This window comes from Eleutherodactylus coqui, chromosome 6, assembly GCF_035609145.1.
Source record: "Eleutherodactylus coqui strain aEleCoq1 chromosome 6, aEleCoq1.hap1, whole genome shotgun sequence".
NCBI lineage: Eukaryota > Metazoa > Chordata > Amphibia > Anura > Eleutherodactylidae > Eleutherodactylus > Eleutherodactylus coqui.
The window spans coordinates 188,096,976-188,121,949 of record NC_089842.1 but is presented as its reverse complement, the minus strand read 5'-3'; the positions used below and the strand labels follow the sequence as shown (position 1 = coordinate 188,121,949).

General features: G+C 45.2%; 1 protein-coding gene across 1 annotated transcript in view; it reads right to left on the bottom strand.

Annotated features, from left to right (window-relative positions):
* Nucleotides 1-24,847, bottom strand: part of PRORP (protein only RNase P catalytic subunit) — a 70,853-nt gene extending 46,006 nt beyond the window's left edge. The window contains exons 1-3 of the mRNA XM_066608475.1: nucleotides 23,742-24,847; nucleotides 17,316-17,363; nucleotides 16,031-16,163 (exon numbers count right to left, since the gene is read on the bottom strand). Coding sequence (XP_066464572.1) covers nucleotides 16,031-16,163; nucleotides 17,316-17,363; nucleotides 23,742-24,703 — 1,143 coding nt within the window. The 5' untranslated portion in view covers nucleotides 24,704-24,847. The remainder of the gene's footprint in view (nucleotides 1-16,030; nucleotides 16,164-17,315; nucleotides 17,364-23,741) is intronic.
* Nucleotides 24,848-24,974: the final 127 nt, after the last annotated feature.

Sequence of the window (24,974 nt, the reverse complement as noted above, 5' to 3'; positions counted from 1 at the left end):
CGCGTGGAATTTCGCCGCGGCACGTCCGCCTGCGGCCGCTAATCTCGGGATTAGCCAGCCATGTGGACGAGATTTCTCAGAAATGTCGTCCACACGGGACGGCCAATCCGCTGCGGTACGTCAGGCTGGGACCGCGGCTGCGGTTTCAAAATATGCAGCATGTCTATTTTTTTTAAATTTCCGCCGCAGCCACGCTCTCCTCTATGGGAGCGCCGGCCGCAGCGGAAGAGTGAGTGGCCGGGCCGTTTCAAAGCCGCCGCGGTTTTTTTTAAACCAGCATGAATACACGCGTTTCAGAGCTTTGGAGCCCCTTCCTCAGTATTGCTGGAATACATTTTTCCAGCGGTTGGTAGTTATTCTCCCGAAATCCATATTCGCATTCAGGCACCTGCGAGTACACCTTACAATTATAATTTCTGTATAGTTTCAGGAAGATATTGGTGGTGTCACCCCTTTGCTTTTGAATTTCTCAGGCCAGGTCACTCTTGATGCTGCGGGTGGGAAGAGCCCAACATGGTCTGCCCCTTCGACTCCAGAGCTAAGTTGTTAGTCACATTTCTAAGGGTCGGTTGACACTAGCATTTAATCTCCATTCTGACTTTCCATCATTGGAGCAGAGAGAAGGAATTAAAATAGAATTGCATGTCTCTACTCCAAAAATGAAATACAGAGACGGAAGGTCAAAAATGAAACACTAGTGTGAATCTACCTAAGGGCAGTCTCACAGGAGTGTATGGTCATAGAGTATTAGGTGTGCGGGTATGCTGTACCAATATCCCATGTTGCAGCTTGCATGAATAGCACAAAACACGTGCGCAAGGAAAATCGCAGCACATTCTATCTTGGAGCGTGTTATGAAACTTTTCATTGAAGTCATGTGACCCCAGCAACTTGTGCAAACTTTATTTTAAATCCATGTTGTTCCGACAGTGCAGAGGATCCTGATTTAGATCAACTCTTGAAAACGCATTAAGCTCTGCTTATCCAACTCAATGCTTATATTTAAAGTGCCGTGATCACTGTTCTGCTCTAAACACTCTAGAAAACAGAGGATACATCTGCCGCTCGTCAAATCAGTACTTTAATATTGTGGCGATTCAGTTCCACGTTTGCAAAAGAAAGAGTAAAAAAAGATTTTATTGTGTTTTGGAAATTCCCCATTTTATCGAGATAAAGGCAAGCGGAAATAGCAGCACTCCCACTGCCATGATCTGTCTCCCCCTAATGCCATCTATTCTAAGCCGCTAGAATACACCACTATAATCAGAGACTGGCACTTGTGTCTACTCTTTTGGAAAAAGTGAAGTGTTAAGTCCAGCTCCAAAAAGTACCTATTTACACAGATAAAAATATGCCAGAGGGATTTTCTGGTGGGAATTTTGAGGTTAACCAACGGTCATAAACTATTTTAATGCTGCAGTTCAGTAAATTAAGTCTGTCTACCGAATGCACTTCCTCCAAGGACAAAATATACATTTATTTCACTCCCCATGTGAGAAGTGCCATTCTATACCAACTAATATAGACTGCCATTATAATGGTCTCTGGTGCTCCTAGTCAGTGACCCGGTCACAAAATGAATTTCGGTGTGCAAACAGGAATGGTACAATACCTCTGCAGCACCATCTATTAGAAGGTAGCATTCCATGACCGTCGGACATTAACTTGTAGTAATGCTACTTTATAATAGGTGACAGAGACATTGAACCATCGTCCATTTGCATATTAAATTTCCCAGAGGAGCATTGTATGGCCTTTGAAGTATCCTCATGCCTATTAGGCGGTCTCCACAAGAAGAAACAGTATCCATCCCAAAAACGAATTTCTACATACATTCTAGATGCATTTATAGTCTTCTCACCCCTCTCTTCTTTCTGCCTGTCTATCTATCAGTGGACTACAGTGGCCCTAAAACTCTTCACCTGCCGAATGGTTGTAAATCACTTCATTAACTGACTACCAGTAAAGTATTCTTACTTCAAGTGTGACTCATGAACTCTCAAGTATTTCGCATCCGGAGTGTTGTGGAACAGAAGTGGAAAACTAGATGGCTGACAGGTGGCAAAAGCATCTGCATAATGTGACAGCTGTATGGTCGCACAAGACCCATCGGACCATGACTACGGGCAAGACTGGAGGAGATAAGCCTCCACCACCCGGGTAAATGAGTGGCTTTCTTTCTTTTTTTTTTTTTAAACCCAACATTTTACAAGTAAACTGCAAAACTAAAAATGAGCGATAACGTTTATAAGTTATATATGTTTGTAACTCAGAAACAATAATATACAGTATACTTTAATAATGGAGGTCATGAGACTGTGCTGGATCTACAGATAGACGTGAGAAGACTCCAACTAACTTATAATGGGGTTCATCAGCATCTGCCAAATTGTCTACTGTTGTGATGGACAAAATAGTGTTGCGACAGAGGCAGTGCCTCAACACAGATGTGAGCATACCTTTAGCAGTATTTACTGTGAACTATAAAACCATGACAGTAACAATCCCAGATATTAACTTTTTTTTATGGACACTGGCCAAAAATACCTTTTCCCCCCAATGTCCTGCAGCAAAAAAGTTAATAAAAGTTTTTCAACTTATATTATATGTACCAGAAATTGGTTCCCATAAAAATTAGAACTAGTCCCACAAAATACAAGTTGTCATACAGCTGCATTGACTGATAAATTAAAGGGGTTGTCCCGCGAAAGCAAGTGGAGTTAAGCACTTCTGTATGGCCATATTAATGCACTTTGTAATATACATCGTGCATTAAATATTTGCCATACAGAAGTTATACACTTACCCCTCCGGTGCTGGCGTCCCTGTCTCCATGGCGCCGACCGAAGCCTTCTTCTGCCTGGATTAGACGCGCTTGCGCTGTCTGCTTCTTCTGTCCTGCTGAAGGGGCCGCTCCGGCGTGCTCGCACCGCACAGGTCGCATGCGCAGAAGACCTCTGCGGCACGAGCACGCCGGAGCGGGTCAGAAGAGGGCAGACAGCGCAAGCGCGTCTAATCCAGGCAGGAGAAGGCTTCGGTCAGCGCCATGGAGACGGGGATGCCAACACCGGAGGGGGTAAGTGTATAACTTCTGTATGGCCAATATTTAATGCACGATGTATATTACAAAGCATTCGGCTGACGCAAAAAAAGCGAATTTGGTAGAATTTAGAGAAAATGTGTAGGCACGACCAGGAGCCCCTCTCCCCTACACCCTTGGAAGGCAGAGGCACCATTGCCAACCGCCCATGAGGCTCACACTGCCCTGGCAGAGTGTGTTGTCACTCGAAAATGGTGGTGTCTTACCCATAGCCCGGGAGGCCTCAACCAGCACCGAGTAAATCCAGCGTGAGATGACAACTTGGACACTCCGATATCACGAATAGAGAATCAGGAGCGTCGGAATGACAAAGTTTGTTCCATATAGATCTTCAGAGCTCGCACTAGGTCCAAAGAGTGCAGAGCCTGTCGCCTTGGGTGGACTGCCACCAGACAGAGCAACGGCAGTACATGCTTATTGATATGGAAAGACAACACCACATTGGAGAGGAAAGAAGGAACCAGACACAATACAACCTCATCCTGGTGGAACCCTGTAAAGGGTGGCTTCGCCGTGACCTCAGAGACCCATCGTTGGTAAGCAACCGCCACCAGTAAGGCTACCTTCCAGGATAATAACCGCCATGGTACCCTTGCTAATGGTTCGAACGGATGATCCTGTAGGGGGTCCAAGACTAGACTTAAATCCCAAGGTGGTACCGCGGAGTGAAACGGAGTTGCGGTGTGAGCGACTCCCAGCAGGAAAGTGCGCACAGCCAACCTGGATGCCATGGGGCACTGAAAAAGAACAGACAAGGGGGCAATCTGTCTCTTGAGGCAACTGAGGCTGAGCCCCATGTCCAGCCCATCCGGGCACCAAAGTACGAGCTCTCTCCACACACGATGATATACCCTTGATGAGGACGGCTTCTTAGCCTTAAACATCGTTTGGATGACCGGGTCCGAAAAAACTAGATTTTGTAAGGTACTTACATAAAATCTCTTTCTCGCCCATATCATTGGGGGGCCACGGCTGCGACCTTGAGACGTTCAAGAGCAGTACCCAAGGGGTAGGAATACAAAAGCAGCCGCATGTAAAGAAGCGAAATCAGCTCTTTAACCCCAAATAGGTGTCTAGGCATCCTGCATGCTAAGAGAGAGCAAAAAAGGGTGTCCAAGAACCAGCCCACCACCGAGAAAAAAGGGGAGCTCCCAATGAGGAGCTTCCACGAGGCACCCGTTCTAGTAATTTGTGCTGTAAAACAGCCTGAACATATGGTGTCCCTGCACTGCCGCGAAGCGGCACCAGTGCGAGGAAACTTCCACCGAAAGACCAATAGTCTGCCAGTGTTGTCAGAATGAGGCACCCGTCTAGAAATATTGGCTCCACCAATGTTGTCAGGAGCAATAGCGGAGAGCCAGGGTGACAGAAGAACCTCCGCCCAATAGTGCATCCCGCTTAGTAGAGAGACGAGTACACCGGGCGAGCTGAACGTAACATCCGTACCATAAGAAAGAGGGAAACCAAAGAGCTGGGGACCCTTGACAGGCGACCTAGTTGCCGGATGTGAGCCTCGCTGGTCCTTTCGCAAAATCCTCTGGAGTTGGGAAGGGGAGTGCTAAGAATTGAAAACAGTATTAGTGTATACCATCTCATAGTCTCCTGCTAGCAATCCTGCAGGAGGAAATAGCGCAAGAGAATCGCAGTGCACTAACTCCATCTGATTAAATACTTGGTCTCACCAACGGTGCTCTTACCTGCGTAGAAAGGCCACGTGGAGAAATGCTGTAGGAGTGAAGTCGCAGACCGCTCTGACTACAGAATACTCTTAACGGCAGCAGCCCTGACATGCATAATAGGGGAGAATACGAGGCCTGTTCAACCTGAGTGACCCACGTCCGCATTAACACGGCTGACTGGCCTCCAAGAAAGCCACGGATGCTGGTTTGGTTCTGGGGCTGCCAGAAGAAGGACTGGACCACCGGGAAGAATACGGGGAGGACTCTAGCTGGCGGGCCACATGCAGGAACCATGGATGTGCCTCCTTTTCTTCTGAGGGGGCCAAGCAGACAACAGCCGGAACAACTCCTAAACTGTTCGCCCTTCTTAGTTGGGTTAATGGGGAGAGACCTGCCTCCCCGTTAGCCCTGGCCCATCCAAGGGAAACATTCAGCCCTTACGGGCGAGACCGTCCTCCTAGGGCACTAAGCTAAAAACTGAGTAGCCCGGTGTCGACAGGGAGGGATATAGCCAGCGGGCGGAGCTAACACTTTTGTGCTTAGTGTCGCCTCCTAGTGGCAGTAGCTATATCCCAAGGTCTTTGCTGTGTCCCCCAATAACACGAGCGAGAAATATCAATTATACAAAATGTCTATAATACGCCCCATTATACGCACATTACTCATATTAGTAAAGTGGCTAGCGGCAGTGAAAAGCTGTGGGTTCTTTCAGTATATGAAGATTATTCATATCGTGAATAAAACCTGATAGATAACAAAATAAGTGCCTTGCACTCCACCTACGTACAGTATGCACTACACTACATAGGGAAACTACATACTTAAAGGGGTTGTCTCGCGAAAGCAAGTGGGGTTATACACTTCTGTATGGCCATATTAATGCACTTTGTAATATACATCGTGCATTAAATATGAGCCATACAGAAGTTATTCACTTACCTGCTCCGTTGCTAGCATCCCCGTCGCCATGGCTCCGTCTAATTTCGGTGTCTTCTTGCTTTTTTAGACGCGCTTGCGCAGATGGGTCTTCTCCCTTCGGCTCGGAAGCAGCGGCGATTTGGCTCCGCCCCCTTGTACGCATCATCGCGTAGCTCCGCCCCTGTCACATGTGCCGATTCCAGCCTCCTGATTGACAATTTTCCAATATACTTCATTATTTCCTCGTGTTTTGCAAGATCTCTGATTGCAGTCATTCAAATGGAACATTTATTTTTTACACATGGAAAATAAATCTGTCCTGATGCTGTGTGCACTCCAAGACTTCCGTCTGTTTGTCATATATTCCCTTTTTAAACCACTCCAATACCTCCTGATAAGACCAGGCGGTGAGATGCATGGCACAGTATTTGGCACAGTGTGGCATACAGCAGGCTGTAAGGGGTTCCATAAAAGTCAATGAGTTTTATAGCCATGTTACTTTGGTTGAAGTCATGGCTCCATTGACATATGGTATGCAGTAATATGTGGTGTGTGTATGTATGTGTGTGTATGTGTGTATATATGTATATACACACACACACATATACAAATATATATGATTCATCTGATCAGGCTACCTTTTTCCATTCCTTCCTGGTCCACCTCTGATGCGCACATGCCCATTGTAGATGCTTTTAGTAGTGTTCAGCATGGGCCCTCTTGACTAGTCTGCAGCTACACCACCCCATATGCAGCAAGCTATGATGCTCTGTGTGTTCTGTCAACTTCCTATCATAGCTGGCAGTAACTTTTCAGACAATTGGCCCTACAATACCTTTTTTGTGGAATTGAACAATTCCTCAAATAGTAACATAGTATGTTCGGCTGAATGAAGACAATGTCCATCCAGTTCAGCCTGTTTCAACCCCCCCCCCTTGTTGATCCAGAGGAGGGCAAAAAAAACCCTGCAAGCAGCCATTTTGCTCATTTGGAAGAAAAATTCCTTCCTGACTCCATATGGCAGCCAAAGTAATCCCTAGATCAACATTTGAGATAAACAACCCACTGGTCACCTAATGTCTATATCCTGTAATATCCTTCCGCTCTAGAAAGACATCTAGTCCCCTCTTAAACTCCTCTATGGATTTTGCCATCACCACGTCCTCAGGAAGAGAGTTCCACAGTCTGATTGCTCTTACAGTAAAGAACCCCCTTCTATGTTGGTGATGAAACCCACTTTCTTCTAGAAGTAGCGGATGCCCTCTCGTTACCATTGCAATCCTGGGTATAAACAGATCATGGGAGAGATCCTTGTATTGTCCCCTCATGTATTTATACATAGTTATTTGGTCACCCCTTAGCCGTCTTTTTTCCTGGGTGAATAATCCCCATTTTGATAGCCTCTCTAGGTATTCCAGTCCCCCCATTCCGTTTATTAGTTTAGTTGCCATTCTTTGAACCCCCTCAAGCACTGTGACATCTTTCCTGAGCACTGGGGACCAGAACTGTACGCAGTATTCCATGTGGGGCCTGACAAGTGCCTTATATAGTGGGAGGATAATGTTCTCATCCTTCGCCCCTATACCTCTTTTAATGCACCCCAAGACTTTATTAGCTTTTGCAGCAGCTGACTGGCATTGGTTACTCCAGTAAAAAGTACAATCCACTAGTACCCCCAGGTCTTTTTCCATCTCGCTTTTCCCTACCGGTAGTAGTACCCGATTTAGTGTATATATATTTTTTTAATTCGTTTTATTTATTGGCAAATGATTTGTGAAATACAGAATAAAGAGAAATTTTGTTCGATACATAGTAATATAGATAAAGTTATAACAGGTTAACACAAAGATCGTTGCTGTATTTCTTAAGCTGCTTGGTTATTCATTTATAGCAATAAACTTTTAAACTTTTTTGACAAAAACAATCGAATACTGTCCTTCCTTATTCTAAATCCTGATGAGAGAAAGTTACAAGTTTTCAAGCGCGTGTCAATAGGAGAGGGGGGGGGGAATGCAAGGGGGTGAAGAGAGAGAGGGGGGGGGGGGGGGGTTGGTGTAGATAAGGCCTAGGGTTCAGTCGATAAGCAGAGTAGAGTGGGAGTCCATCCAAGCTCCCCATACTTTTTGGAATTTAGTCGGGCAGCCTCTATTTTGGTATATGATTTTTTCATATGAGGCTACAGTGTTTACAGTTTGGATCCAGTGTGGGACTGAGGGGGGCTCTATCGCCATCCATTTCATGGCTATCTCCTTACGGGCTAGAAATAGCGTCCTTTCAAGAAAGACGCGAGTGTAATATGGCCACACCTCCTCCTCCAGCAGGCCAAACAGCGCCACTTTAGGGTCCAAGTCGATGGATAGTGGGGGGCGTAAGAGTGAGTTCATAAGGTCCGTCACTTTTGACCAGAACTCATTAACAAGAGGGCATTCCCAAATTAAGTGCCAGAAATCCGCCTTCAATTGGCGGCATCTCTGGCAGGAATCTGAGGTGGTATTACGCATTTTATGTAGACGGTTGGGAGTAAGATAGGCTTGATATATAATGTATAGTTGAATTAATTTATTGTTTACGGCCGGTGACACTGACAAATGGGATTCAGAGATGTCTTGCCACTCTTCAGGTGTGAGAGATGGGATGGCAAGTTTCCATTTGTCATATGTTGGGAGTGGATTGAGATCTATTTTAGCTGAAAGGAGGTGTGTGTACAGGGCCGATATTAGGCCTTTGGGCCCTTGGGATTTGAGGATGCAGATTGTGGGAAATTTGGATATACGGGACGAAGTAGGTGGGAATTGAGAGTTCAGTGCGTGTCTCAGTTGGAAAAATCTAAATAGTTGAAGGTGCGGGGCCTGCAGCTTGTCGCGCAGTTGCATGAATGTAGGGAGTGTTTCATCTATGTATATGTCTTTTAATGTGTGTACCCCTTTAGCAGTCCAGTACTGTGGATCTGGAACTGACTGTAGTGCAGTAAGACCAGGGTTATTCCAAAGGGGGAGTTCTAGCACCACATCCTGGTATCTCTGCAATGTCTTTACTTCCTTCCACACGCTGAGAGCTAATCTGTGAAGCGGGACTAGTTCAGTTGACCCGGTACATTCCGAGAATTCCAAAAAACTCAAAAGGCTGTTCCCCGCCACTTGTTTTGCAAGTTGTTTATCTGCTATAGGGAGTTCTTTATCTAAGACCCAGGCTCTAATATTTCTCAGTTGTCCTGCCAGGTAATAGAGCCGGAGGTCCGGGAGGGCCATTCCGGCTTGTTCCTTGGGTCTTTGTAAAGTTGATAGGCTCAATTTGGAACGGGAGGAGTTCCAAACGAATGTTATAATTAGCGAATTTAAAGATTTAAAGGGGTTGTCTCGCGAAAGCAAGTGGGGGTATACACTTCTGTATGGCCATATTAATGCACTTTGTAATATACATCGTGCATTAAATATGAGCCATACAGAAGTTATTCACTTACCTTCCCTGCGCTGGCGTCCCCGTCTCCATGGCTCCGTCTAACTTCAGCGTCTAATCGCCCGATTAGACGCGCTTGCGCAGAAGGGTCTTCTGCGTTCGGCTTGGCAGCAGCGGCGTTCTGGCTCCGCCCCCTTCTACGCGTCATTGCGTACCCCCGCCCCGGCACGTGTGTCGATTCCAGCCAATCAGGAGGCTGGAATCGGCACACGTCATGGGGCGGAGCTACGAGCCGAACGCAGAAGACCCTTCTGCGCAAGCGCGTCTAATCGGGCGATTAGACGCTGAAGTTAGACGGAGCCATGGAGACGGGGACGCCAGCGCAGGGAAGGTAAGTGAATAACTTCTGCATGGCTCATATTTAATGCACGATGTATATTACAAAGTGCATTAATATGGCCATACAGAAGTGTATACCCCCACTTGCTTTCGCGAGACAACCCCTTTAAAGAAGTGTTTGGGGACACTCACTGGAATGTGTTGCAATATGTACAAGCATTTGGGTTGAATGACCATTTTGATGAGGTTTATACGCCCAGCCACAGAGAGCGGCAGCTTAGCCCATCGCTGCAGTTCATGTTTTATGTTCTCTAGTAGTGGGTTTATGTTGTCTGCTATAGCATTGTTGTAGTCATATGATATAAACATCCCTAGGTATTTAAATATTGTAACCGGTTTTAGTCCATATCTTGTGACACATGGATCGTTTTGGGGGCTAATTTCTGTGTAAAGGATTGTTGATTTGGACCAGTTAACATATAACCCGGAAAAATGGGAGAATCTATCTATGTGTGTCATAGCTTGGGCAAAGGAGTTTGATGGGTTCGATAAAAATCGGATTGTGTCATCTGCATATAGTCCCAATTTGCTTTCAAGGTCTGCCCATTTAATACCGGTCACGTTGGGGGCACTTCTCAGGCGAATCGCCAGTGCCTCAATGGCTATGGCAAATAAGGCCGGAGATAGAGGGCAACCCTGTCGGGTGCCTCTTGCCAATTGAAATTCTGTTGATGGGATACCATTTATGATTATGTTTGCACTCGGGGACTTGTATATCGTTTTGACCCATTGTAGAAAATTAGGTCCAAATCCAAAACGGATCAGACAGGCTTCCAGAAAGGCCCATTCCAAGGAATCGAAGGCTTTTGCCATGTCAAGTGAAACCAGAGCCCAGGGCATGTTATATTGTTTACCTAGTTGGATAGCTGTCTGGACTCTACGGATATTTATGGTCGTGGATTTCCCTGGCATGAAGCCCGTGCCTCAATGGCTATGGCAAATAAGGCCGGAGATAGAGGGCAACCCTGTCGGGTGCCTCTTGCCAATTGAAATTCCGTTGATGGGATGCCATTTACGATTACGTTTGCACTCGGGGACTTGTATATCGTTTTGACCCATTGTAGAAAATTAGGTCCAAATCCAAAACGGATCAGACAGGCTTCCAGAAAGGCCCATTCCAAGGAATCGAAGGCTTTTGCCATGTCAAGTGAAACCAGAGTCCAGGGCATGTTATATTGTTTACCTAGTTGGATAGCTGTCTGGACTCTACGGATATTTATGGTTGTGGATTTCCCTGGCATGAAGCCCGTCTGGTCGGGATGTATAATGGAGAGGATCACCTGATTTAGCTTGGTTAGGATCTTATAGTCTGTGTTTACCAGTGATATAGGCCGACAAGAACTGCAATCTGTAGGGTCCTTCCCAGGTTTCAAAATCACTACTATGGAGGCTTTGTAGAATGAAGGTGGGAGTTTTTTGTCTATTTGGGCTTGGCTTAATGCCTCAAGGAGTTGTGGGCCTAGTTGTTCGTAGTATTTACGGTATGTCTCGATTGGGAGACCATCGGGACCTGGTGATTTGTTAAGAGCCATATCCTGTATTATTAGTTGGATCTCCTCCACAGTGATGGGACCTTCTAGGAGGTCAACCTGCTCTTCAGAGAGGGTTGGGAAATTTAAGTCGTTTAAGTAGTCTAGAATGTCCGCCACCGTGTTTTGAGAGGAAGAACTATATAAGTTGGCGTAGAATTCTTTAAAGCAGTTTGTAATAGACGGAGCATCGGTGAACTCTGTTCCCCTTTGATTCTTAATCTTAAGGATCGTATTAGCTTGATTTTCACGCTTAATAAGGTTGCCGAGTAAGTGGCTAGACTGGTTTCCTAACTCAAAATAGTGTTGCTTGGCAAAGAATAGTTTGCGTTTGACTTTGGCATGTATTTGGTGTCTATAAAGACGAGATAGACTGAGCCAGGCTTTTTTATTGGAGTCTGTGGGGGCAGATATGTATTGTTTCTCAGCTTCTAGGGTCTGGTTCTCTATCTCTTTATCGGCCTGGGATGTCGATTTTTTAATGTGCGAAATGGCAGATTTAAGGCACCCTCTGATATAGGCCTTAAGAGTGTCCCACTTCAAGGCGGGATGGGTGTTGTCATTATGGGCATCTAAGAATAGGGAAATGTGGAAGGGCCTTTGGTCTTCTGATCCAATGAGCTTGAGCCAGAATGGGTGTAGTTTCCAAGTGGGCCTTATATTATGTTGGGGGAATTTTAGGGTTAGCAGTATAGGGCTGTGGTCAGATATGCCTCTCGGGCAATGTGTTATGTCTGAGAGATATACTGCCAGTTCTATGGAACTGAATATGTAATCAATTCTTGTCAATGCGCTGTAACCTGGTGAATGGCATGTGTACTCCCGCGTTTCAGGGTGATGGAGTCGCCAAAGATCGACCCATCCGACGCTTTCGATCAGCTGTCTCAAAGGGGAGTTTAAGGTGGGGGTGGCGTTAAGGGGTACACGGAATTTGTCTTTAGTGGGGTCCATTACCATATTGAAGTCGCCTAGGCAGATCACTCCTGCCAATGGGTATTGGTGTGCGAACGCTATGGCAGTCTGCAGAAGATGAAGATTGCTGTGAGGTGGGTTGTAGATGGATAGAATGACATAGGGTTTGGAGTCTATTTCTCCGTATACAAATATAAATCTTCCTTCGGGGTCCCTACGGGTGTTGATAGGGTTCCATCTCAGCGATTTGTGAATAAGCACGGAGACGCCTCTGGAGGAGGAGGTGTGGAAGGAGTGGGCAGTCCACTGGACCCATGGCTTTAAAAGGGCGTCTGCCTTGTCCTTGATAAGATGGGTCTCTTGCAAACTAATAATGTGTGGGTTTATTTGCTTAATGTATGAAAATACTGTCCTTCGTTTGAGAGCTGTGCCAAGTCCCCGAACATTCCAGCTAAGACACTGCAGAGACATTGTTACCTATGTGGGTATGGGATTTAGCTGTTATATCCGTATCAACGGGGTGGGGGAAAGGGAAGGGCGTTGGCGGGTGTAAGGGGAGAGGTTGTGTCAGCGCATACTTGTAAAAAACATTAATGGAGAACAGAGTACAACAATTTGAACCATTAGTCTCCGGCATCTCGCTTAAGTGGCGGCGCGGTGCCAAAGAACAACAAAGTAGAGAAAGATAGAGAAAAGGAAAAGGGAAAAAAAGACAGAGGAAAAAAGGGGGGGAGAAAAGAAAAGAAACCAAGAACAATTTAGCTACAATCTAGCTAGAAGTAGCAGATGTTGCGTTGTTGGGGGGAGTCTCTTGATGGCCTTTAGAGGTTGAAAGTTGACCGCCGGGTCCCAGTAATGACTTAAAGGTGTCTCGGCCATATTTCACGTCGTCTATAAGTCAAGGGGGTGCTGGGAACTTGGGTCATAACCACGCTTAAAGTTCTGCTTTGGTGTTTCGGGATGCATGTCCAGCCACTCCAGGGCCTCCGTGGGAGATTGGAGGAAGACTACTTTTCCTTGGGCTACTATTCGTAGGCGGGCTGGGTATGCCATTGAGTAGGGAATCTGTCTTTCTTTAAATTTTCGTTTCACTTCTATAAAGGTGGCTCTTTGTTTTTGAAGTTCGGCAGAGAAGTTGGGAAATATGGAGATCGTTGTATTATTGTACTTTAATGGGCCTTTTAATCTGGCTTGACGTAGTGCGGCGTCTCGGTCCCTGCAATTTAGGATCCTCACTAGGAATGGGCGCGGGGGGGCTCCCGGTTGTGGTGGTTTTGCAGGGACTCGATGGGCTCTTTCTACTGCAAAGTGGGTAGAAAAGGTGTCATCTCCCAATAACGATTTCAGCCAGGTCTCAGCGAATGTTTCCGGGTGGGAGCCCTCTAATTTTTCGGGTAGGCCTACTATGCGTAGGTTATTACGGCGCGAACGATTTTCCAAATCGTCTGTTTTGGACTGGCAAAAGTCTATTGCCCTTGTTGCTTTTTTAACCGCCGTAGTAAGTGGGCGCAGGGAGTCTTCTGCGTTAGAAACGCAGTCCTCCATTTCCCGCATTCTGCCACGCATGTTAGGCAAGTCTTGTCTTAACAAGGAGATGTCAAATTTTATCTCCTCTATTTTGTTGGTGAGAGAGGATTTGCAAGTATTAATTGCATCTAGAAGTTGACGCATGGTGGGTTCTGAGGTTTGCCCCGTTTCATGTTCAGGCTCTCTCATCTGAGTAGTTCACGTTGCGCGCGGGGTGTGATCAGAGGTTTCAATGCGGGAGAATTCTTTTAGCTTTTCGGCAGCGGAGCCGCTTTTAGCACGTGTACTCATGATAGAATTCGTTAGGTTAGCGTAGCGGATTATGCAAGTTGTCGACGTGGTATAGACGGTGTCAGTATTTTGTAAGGGTCAGAAGTCAGTATATTTGTGTCGTTATAAGCTGTTAAGAGGCGATTGTTCGGTAATCCGGACCATGGTAGCGCCTGGTTATCTTTGGCTTTGGTCCGACCGCGGCACAGGGGGCGAGGGCCCGCACCAATCAAACGTAGCAGCCCGCCGGCTGTAGGGCTCGACCGTCCGTCTTTGCAGGTATAATTTAAGGTCAGAGGTAGGTCGGTGTCCACCGCGGGGCCCCTAACTTATTGGCCCAGTTTTTAGCCCAGTCCGTCCACAGGAGTATGTTGGGGTAGTCAGCCCCTCGGCTGTCTCAGGGGATAAGGTGGCTTTGTTATCGGCTACCTGGCCAGAGTTTATGACTGTAGGGGGTCTGTGTGATCAGTCCAGGATATTGTCCCCCAGCCCCTGATGGATCACTTACAGTTTGTTGCCGGCTCCGCAGGGCCGGATCGGAGAGGGAGGCCCCCTCTGGTACAGAGTCCTGGGAGGTATCAGGTGCCACGGTCCGGTGGTAGCAGGATGATCCGGAGGTGAGCCGCCGGAGATGGTTGGGCCAGCCGCAGCCCGCGTCGGAGGTGAGAAGGAAGGGTGCCTGCAGGGTCGGGATCAGGTCGGCGCACAGTCACACGGTCAGCGCACTGTGAAGTGCTGGGTGTCGCAGCTAGATGGCGGCAGGGGGTGCAGAGCGGCGGGGGTAGCAGGTCGTGACCCCCGTCGGGTCCCGCGGCAGCAGCGCCGGCACGGAGATGGTCCGCGTCTCCCTCCCGAGGAGACAGGTGCTCGGCAGCGGGCGCAGTAGCTTCAAGGCGAGGCAGGGGGAGCGCTCGGACCCGCCGCAGGTTCAGCTGGGAGCGGGCACTTCCCGGAGAGCGGCAGCGATCCTCGGCCCGCAAGACCAGGTCCGGACCGGCACGGGTATCAGGAGACCGCAGGTAAGCAGCAGCGGGCCGGCCGGAGCCGGCAGATGAATCGCGGCTCCCACCGGAGCTCCTCGGCGATAGTCCGGTCCCAGAAGTGGGAGAAGCGGGGTATTTCTCCCTTCAGGAGTAGAGTTGGAGGCTTCAGTAGAGGGTCGCCTCTACCCGAGTCCCGATCAGGCACGGGCCCCCGCGGCTCGGAGGCAGCGTGGGGGGCCCGATGTAAGTGGAGTGTCGCAGCCGGCCCCGGGTCCCGGAGGGGTCCTTCGCCAGATGGTAAATAGGAGAAAATAGCCCACGAGAGTCCCGATGCAGCCGGCCAGCAGGATGGAATAGCAAGGCAGGCAGCCAGCGAAGCGCGGGAAGATGGCAGGGCATTGGCGCCGTCTCTCTCCCGCCCCAGCTCGCGGCTCTATTATAGGTGTCAGGAGGCTGCAATCGTCCTCAGCCGAGGTCCGGCTTGTCCATTAGGGATTAGGAACCCGTTGGTATAGTTTGGAGTTTCCAGGTTTTGTTAAAGCCAGGATTTTGTACGGATTTTGATATCCCCCCTGGGGAGCTCTTCTCACTTGCGACTCTCCATGTCGGTCGCTGGCCACGCCGATTTAGTGTATATTGGTGACATCCGTTTCTCCTGCCCATGTGCATAACCTTACATTTATCAACATTGAACTTCATTTGCCATTTTTCTGCCCAAGCCCCCAGCTTATCTAGGTCCGTTTGTAGCCGCACCTTGTCCTCTGTTGCATTAATTATCTTGTATAATTTTGTGTCATCTGCAAATATTGATATTTTACTGTGCAGCCCCTCTATCAGGCCATTGATAAATATATTGAACAGAATGGGGCCCAATACTGAACCCTGTGGCACCCCGCTAACGACTGTGGTCCAATCAGAGTATGAACCATTTATTACCACCCTCTGCTTCCTATCTCTGAGCCAGTTCTTTACCCAGATACACACGTTTTCGCCTAGGAACCCTTGACACGATTGAGCCTAGGACCCCTTAACCCTGTCATTGGTCACCGGTTGTTCTTCCTTATACCACTTTTGGTAGGTACTAACCGCCACGCAAGACCTGTTGTTTTGGAGATGCTGTGACCCAGTGGTCTATATATCACAATTAGGGACTTCTGAAAGTCACTCAAATCCTCACCTTGCACAGCAAATTAATATATTAAAAAAGTATAGAACGATATAAGACTCTTGACCCAACGGCATGTTGTGGCTGGTGGTGAGCCACTTGTTAAGGCAAATTAACTGTGACACTGTGGTTACCGGAACAGTCTCACTCACCTCTGGCGTGGTTTTACGAAATACATCTTCCCCCTTGAGGATACTGTCAATGACGTCTTTTTTCAGGGTATTGTATTCCTTTGGTGTCAGGTGAATGGACTCCAATTGTTCTTTACAAGCCAGGCAGTGACCACTTTAGGAAGTACAGAAACATTATTTGTTACCTGAACATATATACACAGTATATGGATAAGATAATGGATATGGGGCAGCAGTTGTATATTATGCAGATCCCCCGGGTAACAGCTATATAACTAAGACCAATGATACACAAGAGTATCCTGGCTGAATTTATGTGTCCATGACATGTACGAAGGTGCCACTTGTGTGTCACTGGACTTACAGTGGGAGACCAGAGGCGGTCAAAAGCCTGTGAATATACATGTCCACACACAAATTCAAAGGATTTTTTCCAGGATAGGTCATCAATAGTTGATCGGCTGGGATTTGTCACTCAGGATCCTGACAGCTCCGCAAATACACAGAGCGGAAGTCTGCTCCGACCTCTCTGTAGTGGCCAGCGCTTGTAACTGCAGGCAAAGCTTGTGTTGATTTCAATGAGACCTGCGCCTGCAGTTACAAGCGCCTGCCACTACAGAGAGGTCAGAGCAGAGACTTCCGCTGTATGTATTTGCAGCGCTGACAGCATGCGCCCACTCAGTTGATCATTTGGGGTCCCCAGCGACGGACCCCAGCCGATCAGTTATTGCTGACCTGTCCTGAGGATAGGTCATCAGTAATATTCTCCCTGAAAACCCCCTTTAAGGGACCCCCAAATGAGCATGCATTTTTATTGAAAGGAAAGAGAAGATGAGCCTTAGTCTGCCGCCTGACTTATCTCCCAACTGAACAAAGGAGGTCAACATCCTTAATACATTACATTGCTATTTAATTCCAAAGCCACCTGGATCACTCTGCCTATTGCTTGTTTTTGATACCAGATATTAAATAATGTCATTGCAAATCTGAGGAATATTACAAATGCTGCATCTGCATGGAAATATGTCTAAAACAGCCCAAGAAGGTGCTGCCAGCAGAAGTACTTACTAGAAAAGTGTTAGGATTTTGTTCTTTATTACTCGGCAATTGGCTTGCAAGATTTAAAAAAAAAAAAAAAAAAGGTGGGCACCTCAGACATACAGAAAGCATAATGATGACAAAAGCTTCCCCTACTGGACAATCATTTGTAAAACCAATTAAAAATGCTGAAAAGTCATTTTTTGAGAAAACCAAATCTATGTGATTTTTTTTATTCACCTTTTAACAATATAAGTGGAAAACTTACTTGTCGGTGACCTTGGTAAGCTGCCCTTTCCATGTCTCATTGGGAATTCTGTAAGATAAAGCACCATAATGAAAATGATTATTTCATTTTTTATTATTATTTTTTTTTTTAAGTATGGCACTATTCCGTCTAAATTGCAAGACAAAGAAAAACAGCTCTCTATGGCGTATATAGTGATAATCAAGGAAAAGGACTCAGGAGATGGAATAACGTTGCCTGGTGTGCTTGTGCATTGGCACTGTAGTGTACTTGGCACCCATCTGTCAAGCAGCGGCCTCCCTAAACGGATCAGTAAGTCGCCACCATGTCAAGTGTGTAGTAAAAATAAATATTCTATATATCTGTATGTATAAGCACATACCGCACAAAAAAAAATGTCTAAGTTATTTTTTAAGTACATGATGAGTCACCTATATAATGAGACTAGCTGATATACCCGGCTTCGCCCGAATTAATTTGGTACTGGTGTTTATCTGGTGTTCACATGGAAATCTTATGAAGTTGTGGTTACTTTATAGATACCGGAAAAACATATGTTCACCATTTTGCATAGTTCTCTGTGTTACCCAGAAAACACCACGGGAGGTAACCATGCGACGTTTCCTTTATATAAAATGACATCAGGAAGTGAGAGAATTAGATTCCATACGCAAAATGTGGACGCTAATTCTTTTGCGCTTAGAATTGAACAATAGAGGTGGGACCCATTAGCTTTTCCTATTTATGACATAATCAATGCTCGTGCCAAATTTCCCGTTTCTATGACACCGGAAAGTGAGAAAATTACATTCCGTACGTAAAATTTGGACGCTAATTTTTTTGCGCATAGAATTGAATAATGGAGTTGGGACCCATAAGCTTTTCCTATTTATGACATAATCAATGCTCGTGCCAAATTTCACGTTTCTATGACACTGGAAAGTGAGAAAAATACATTCCGTACGTAAAATTTTGACGCTAATTCTTTTGCGCATAGAATTGAATAATCGAGTTGGGACCCATAAGCTTTTCCTATTTATGACATAATCAATGTTCGTGCCAAATTTCACGTTTCTATGACACTGGAAAGTGAAAGAATTAGATTCCGTACGTAAAATTTGGACGCTAATTCTTTTGCGCATAGAATTGAATAATCAAGTTGGGACCTATTAACATTTCTTATTTATGACATATCCAATGCCCGTGCCAAGTTTTAAGTTTCTATGACATTGGGAAGTGAGAGATTTAGATTATGTACGTTAAATTTTGACGCCAATTCTTTTGCGCTAGAATTGAATAATCGAGTTGGGACCCAATTACTTTTCCTATTTTGGAGATAATCTATGCTTGCGCCAAATTTCATGTTTCTACGACATCAGGAAGTTGGAGAACTTTTGTTGAGTCAGTCAGTCAGTGAGCGAGTCAGTGAGGGCTTTCAGCTTTATATATATAGACTAGCTGATATACCCGGCTTCGCCCGAGTTAATTTGGTACTGGTGTTTATCTGGTGTTCACACGGAAAATCTTATGAAGTCTGGTTACTTTAGAGATACTGAGGAAAAACATATGTTCACCATTTTGCATAGTTCTCTGCGTTACCCAGGAAACACCATGTGGAGGTAACCATGCGACGTTTCCTTCATATAAAATGACATCAGGAAGTGAGAGAATTAGATTACGTACATAAAATTTGGACACTAATTCTTTTGCGCTTAGAATTGAATAATCGAGTTGGGACCCATTAACTTTTCATATTTATGACACAATCAATGCTTGTGCCAAATTTCATGTTTCTATGACATTGGGAAGTGAGAGATTTAGATTATGTATGTAAAATTTGGACGCTAATTCTTTTGCGCATAGAATTGAATAATGGAGTTGGGACCCATTAGCTTTCCCTATTTATGACATAATCAATGCTCGTGCCAAATTTCCCGTTTCTATGACACCGGAAAGTGAGAGATTTAGATTATGTACGTAAAATTTGGACGCTAATTCTTTTGCGCATAGAATTGAATAATGGAGTTGGGACCCATTAGCTTTTCCTATTTATGACATAATCAATGCTTGTGCCAAACTTCCTGTTTCTATGACACCGGAAAGTGAAAAAATTACATTCCGTACGTAAAATTTCGACGCCAATTCTTTTGCGCTAGAATTGAATAATGGAGTTGGGACCTATTAACTTTTCCTATTTATGACATAATCAATGCTCGTGCCAAATTTCCCGTTTCTATGACACCGGAAAGTGAGAAAATTACAGTCCGAACGTAAAATTTGGACACTAATTCTTTTGCGCATAGAATTGAATAATCGAGTTGGGACCCATTAGCTTTTCCTACTTATGTCATAATCAATGCTCGTGCCAAATTTCCCGTTTCTATGACACCGGAAAGTGAAAAAATTACATTCCGTACGTAAAATTTCGACGCCAATTCTTTTGCGCTAGAATTTAATAATCGAGTTGGGACCTATTAGCTTTTCTTATTTATGACATAATCAATGCTCGTGCCAAATTTCCTGTTTCTATGACACCGGAAAGGGAAGAAATTACATTTCGTACGTAAAATTTGGACGCTAATTCTTTTGCGCATAGAATTGAATAATCGAGTTGGGACCCATTAGCTTTTCCTATTTATGTCATAATCAATGCCCGTGCCAAATTTTAAGTTTCTAAGGCATTGGGAAGTGAGAGATTTAGATTATGTACGTAAAATTTCGACGCCAATTCTTTTGCGCTAGAATTGAATAATCGAGTTGGGACCCATTAGCTTTTCCTATTTATGTCATAATCAATGCCCGTGCCAAATTTTAAGTTTCTAAGGCATTGGGAAGTGAGAGATTTAGATTATGTACGTAAAATTTCGACGCCAATTCTTTTGCGCTAGAATTGAATAATCGAGTTGAGACCCAATTACTTTTCCTATTTTGGAGATAGTCTATGCTTGTGCCAAAATTCATGTTTCTACGATATCGGGAAGTTGGAGAACTTTTGGCCAGTCAGTCAGTGAGTCAGTCAGTGAGTCAGTCAGTGAGGGCTTTCAGCTTTATATATATAGATGGGGAGAGACTGATCGTTTTAGTCACAAACTGTTAGAAAATTATCGGGACCTAAAGTACTGCTCCATGTCATATCAAACTATTGACAAAATGGAAATTTTAAAATAGTGCTACAATTTAGTATCACCCTTAGGCCTCCTTCACACGGGCGACATGGCACCGCCGCGAGAAATTCCTGTGATACCGCATCGCGGGTCCGTGCGATTACACTGCGTCTTCCCACGGCAGTACTGCGATTTTGTAGCGCCACAAAGTCGCATGTGGTGCTACAGTTGAGAAACTCTGTAGCATCACATGCAAGGATTTTTGGTGGTGGTGTGCTTGAAATATAAGCCCTACCCTGAAAATAAGCCCTAACTGCAGGAAAAAAAAGGATACTTCACCTAGAAGCACTGTCCAGGGCTCCGCTGCAGCTTCTTCCCGGTCCCCGGCACTGGTCGTCATCTCTTCTGGCCGTGAAGAATCCCCGCTTCCTGATGCTTAGCCAATCAGAGCCAGCGCTCTATGAATGGCTGTAATTGGTTCATAGAGTGCTGGCTGTGATTGGCAAAGCATTAGCCAATCAGAGGCAGTACTTCCAGGAGGCTGGGATTTTTCAATCCCTGGCCAGAAGACATGAAGGAGAAAAGTGGCGGGGACCCGAGGAGAAGATGCGGCCGGGCTGACAGTGCTTCTAAGGTGATGTATACTTTTTAAAAAATTTATTCCTGCAGCCAGGACTTAGGTTATGGCTTTGACAGCAGGATTTCCTACTGTCAAAGTTGCATTGCAGCGCACAAAAATCGTGTTTTCATGCGATGCAACAGAGAGGAAGGCTCTATAGGGAAACGTGGGCAACAAAACCTCACGAGTTGCGTGAATATCGCCGGACCCGCAAGGTTTTTGTGTTGGGTTGTTGCATGCTACAAAACGTCGCATGTGTGAAGGAACCCATAGGAAAGCATAGGCTTCACATACATGCGATTTGTAGCATTGTAGCAACGCTACAAAATTGCACGACTTTGTCACCTATGTGAAGGAGGCCTTACACCAGGTTTGCACAGGGAACTTTGCTTCAGTTCTTTGGTACACCTGCAGCCCATTTACAAGCACTGCACTGTGCAAATGTCTGGTGTGGAATCCAGAACAATCACCCTGCAGTCTGCAGAGAACATAAAAGCAGAATGGTCTAAGAACACTTTCAATCTTATCACCTAGGATTAGTAACCACTTACGCCTCGATCATTTTTTTTTCCAAAAAAACACTTTTGTAGAAAGTGGAACAAATAAGAAGTGTCTGCAGCAACCTGAGAAATAAAACCATAGAAAGGGATGAAGGCTAGACTACAGAAGGACCGAACAATCATAAGAATTTCCAACTTTTCTTGTGCTGTATTGTATGCATCTGATTGTTACATATAGGCCATAGCAAACTTTAAAGAGCAAGACTGTGCTTTTTTCTTTTTTTTTAAACTTTTGACATGTCCAAAGTTTTGATCAGTGGGGTCCCACTGCTGAGACCCTCACTGAAATGAGCTGCCCCTTCAGTTGTCTTTGCTGCTTACCAGTATCTCTCGGCATCTGAAAATTGATGTGTAAAAGTCTATAGAACTCGACAGGCAATTAAGACAGTTATAGGGACAAGATTCTTGAGTGAGCGCTGCAGCCTCCTTGTCACAGTGATCAGTTCAGCAACGGGACTCTGACTGATCAACACTTTTGATATGTTGCTCTAACATGTCAAAAGTTTATAAAAAGTGTGGTTATTCTTTAAGCAGCATTCAGACATTAATGCCTCTAGGGTCCATTTATTTGCTGCGCAAATATGCAGATCTCCTGCGTATTTACACTGGCCAATTCACGTGAATGGATTATTGTGGTATGTATTATGCACTAAAATAGGGCATGCCATGTATTTTTTCATGCGAGCAAACAGTATGTGAAAAAATCTGCACATGTGAACGAACCCATTAAAATCAATGCGTTCTATTCACTGCGTATTGCGCCCATGATACATGGCGCAAATATGCCGTGGGAATGAGCTCTAAGGCTCTGTTCTAATTTGCTTTGAGGCTTCCCTAGCATTAACCAAAGGTATAACTTATAAGAGTCCACCAGGTTCTGCTGAAGGGTCAGTCGTTTGGATGAGAGAAACAGCGCTGGAGGAAGTACGATTTTTAACTATGGCGGAATCTGTAGATGCCAAAACAGATGTGAGCAAAGCCAAATACGGAATCTGATAGAACTTGCCTAATTTTTTTTATCTAAGATTCCCAATGGATTTGAAAGAAGATCTCAGTATTTTTCAGGGACATGTGGATCTACAGTAGAGCAGTAAGACCGTACACAACTAGTAATCTGTAATGCTGTACTTCAATGAGTACGATATCAGCACAGATGTGATTTAGGATGGTACACACTTCTTTTTAAAGTTGCTGACAGTATACAATATATTAACCCCTTAAATACCACAGTGTTTCGGTCCTAAATGACCAGACGCTGATCAGCGATTTTTAAGCAGGTGATGGTTTTATGGCCCTATTTTTGGGGGGCTGCCAAAACTACTTTTGCTGCGTTTCCCCCATAACATATAGGGCTATTGTTATATAATTTGTATAGTATATGGCAACGATTTAAGTTGGTGTGAATGACTTATTTTTTTAATATTTGTATTTTATTCTTTACATTTTTTTTCTCAATTTTGTAACTTTATTTTTTTAACCTCTATGTCTCCTATGATGTCATATCAGACCTCAGGGGGACATTTACCATGTTATTTGCCTTTCTTATTTCATAGTTTGCATGAGTCATACATAGGAGCAGCATCCCTAGGACCCCGAGTTATAAGGGAAAGCATTCCTCTACTGTGACAGTAGTCACTGGCAGATGTGATCTGGGTCTTCTAAGACCTAGCAGTTCAGCCATGTTGGGTATCACCGGCGATCACGATTGCCAGGTCCAATAGAGAAAACGACACTACTATGTCCTCTAGTCACTGCATTACTCAGTGTTATGTAGGCAGCTATAAAAGGCAGAAGCAGTTATAAATCGCTTCTGTCTTCTACTCCAGGTCCTTGGCTGTCTCTAACAGCTGAGCACCAGACCTGCTCCACTATATGAGCTTTAAACCTGCGCCATATTTTCACAATGGTGCAAGTTTAAAGAGTGTATATTTATGGAGGTTGGTTCTTATTGGGTTACATTTTTTGGTTTGCAGCAATCTACATTCCCCAAATTTAATTTACCTAAAGCTGCTAGAGGCTACGGATGTTTGTGGTTCTTGCCCTTGAGGACAGTCACAAGGACTAACCAGGGATGACAGGATTCAAGGCTTTCATGCTACAGCCCCACAAGCTATATTAGTAGGAGTCATACATACAGCACTGTAGATTTACCCAACTACTGTACCTCTCAAACCAGGACTTGATGGATTGCATCAGAGGTTGCCTGGGGTAGATTTGATTTTCTCTCAAATATGTCAGGACATTAATGAGTCTTTTCCTGAAGGCCTCATCCTGCAAGTCGTGATGAGCAGTAAATAGACTCCGAATGGTATCTTCATGTGGTGTCAAGTCTCTTTGTAGCATTTCATCATAGAGCGTCCAAGCCAACTGCTCATCACCATGCTTGATCGCTCCTTTTATACACTCTCCATAATTAGCGGCTGAAGGGTTCTGAAACTTCTTCAAAGTTTCTAAAGAAGTTATTGCATCTCTCCAGCGATCGGTGCCACTCAGCCCTTTGATAAGTAAGGTATAAACGCCCGTCTCCAATGCGCCAAATTTACTTTTCATGATATCATACATGTCGTAAACTTCTCCGGTGTTCTTCTGTTGGACACATAACACCAGATACTTTAAGAGTAAGTTGTAGGTAACGTCCCCGTCCCTAGCGGACACATAAGACAAGAAGGACTTGGCAATGTTAAGATCAGCATTCGTCTTAATCATCTGGGAGAACACGTGATCTTCAAAACTTCCGCCCCCCTTATATTCCGACTTAAGGCTGCTCCAGCCATCGGCACTCAGCGGCTCGGAAGGTAAAGTCATCTTACTTTTTGTATGTGCAAAGGAGAACTTGTCCGCCACCAATGTTTTACAGTCCTTCGACCTAATGTTGGCGGAACCGGCAGAAAACACGGAGCCTCTCGTGTATTCCTTCTTCTCAGATCGTCTTGGGTAGTTCTTGAAGGAATTGTCTCTGTCTACGGGAGAGTTTGCACTACATGTTATACTTATAGTCTGAACAGGGTTGTAAAGTGGGGCTCGGCTTACGCAGGGCATGAAGGTAGCAGGGCTGTGGTGTACAAAAACTTTGCTGGCATGTACGGTCCTATACCATGCATGGCAGCACAGACGGAAGGAGAACATGCCGCTAATCTCTTAGGCTGCTGTAGTGATATAGGCATAAGCTTGTATTAATTATCATAAGGTAAATCCACTACGTACATCAGGAAATTACTGCGAGCGTCATACATCACTCACTACTTCTCTCCTTGTGCCCACATGTCTGTGTCAAATTGCAATCACTTCCGGGTTCATTGCTAACCAATCAGAACTCGGCTAGAGTTCAAAAGGCGACAGAGCGCGCTGCGTGCAAGTATTGTCTTCACAAACGGGCGCCATTTTGGCACAGATCATG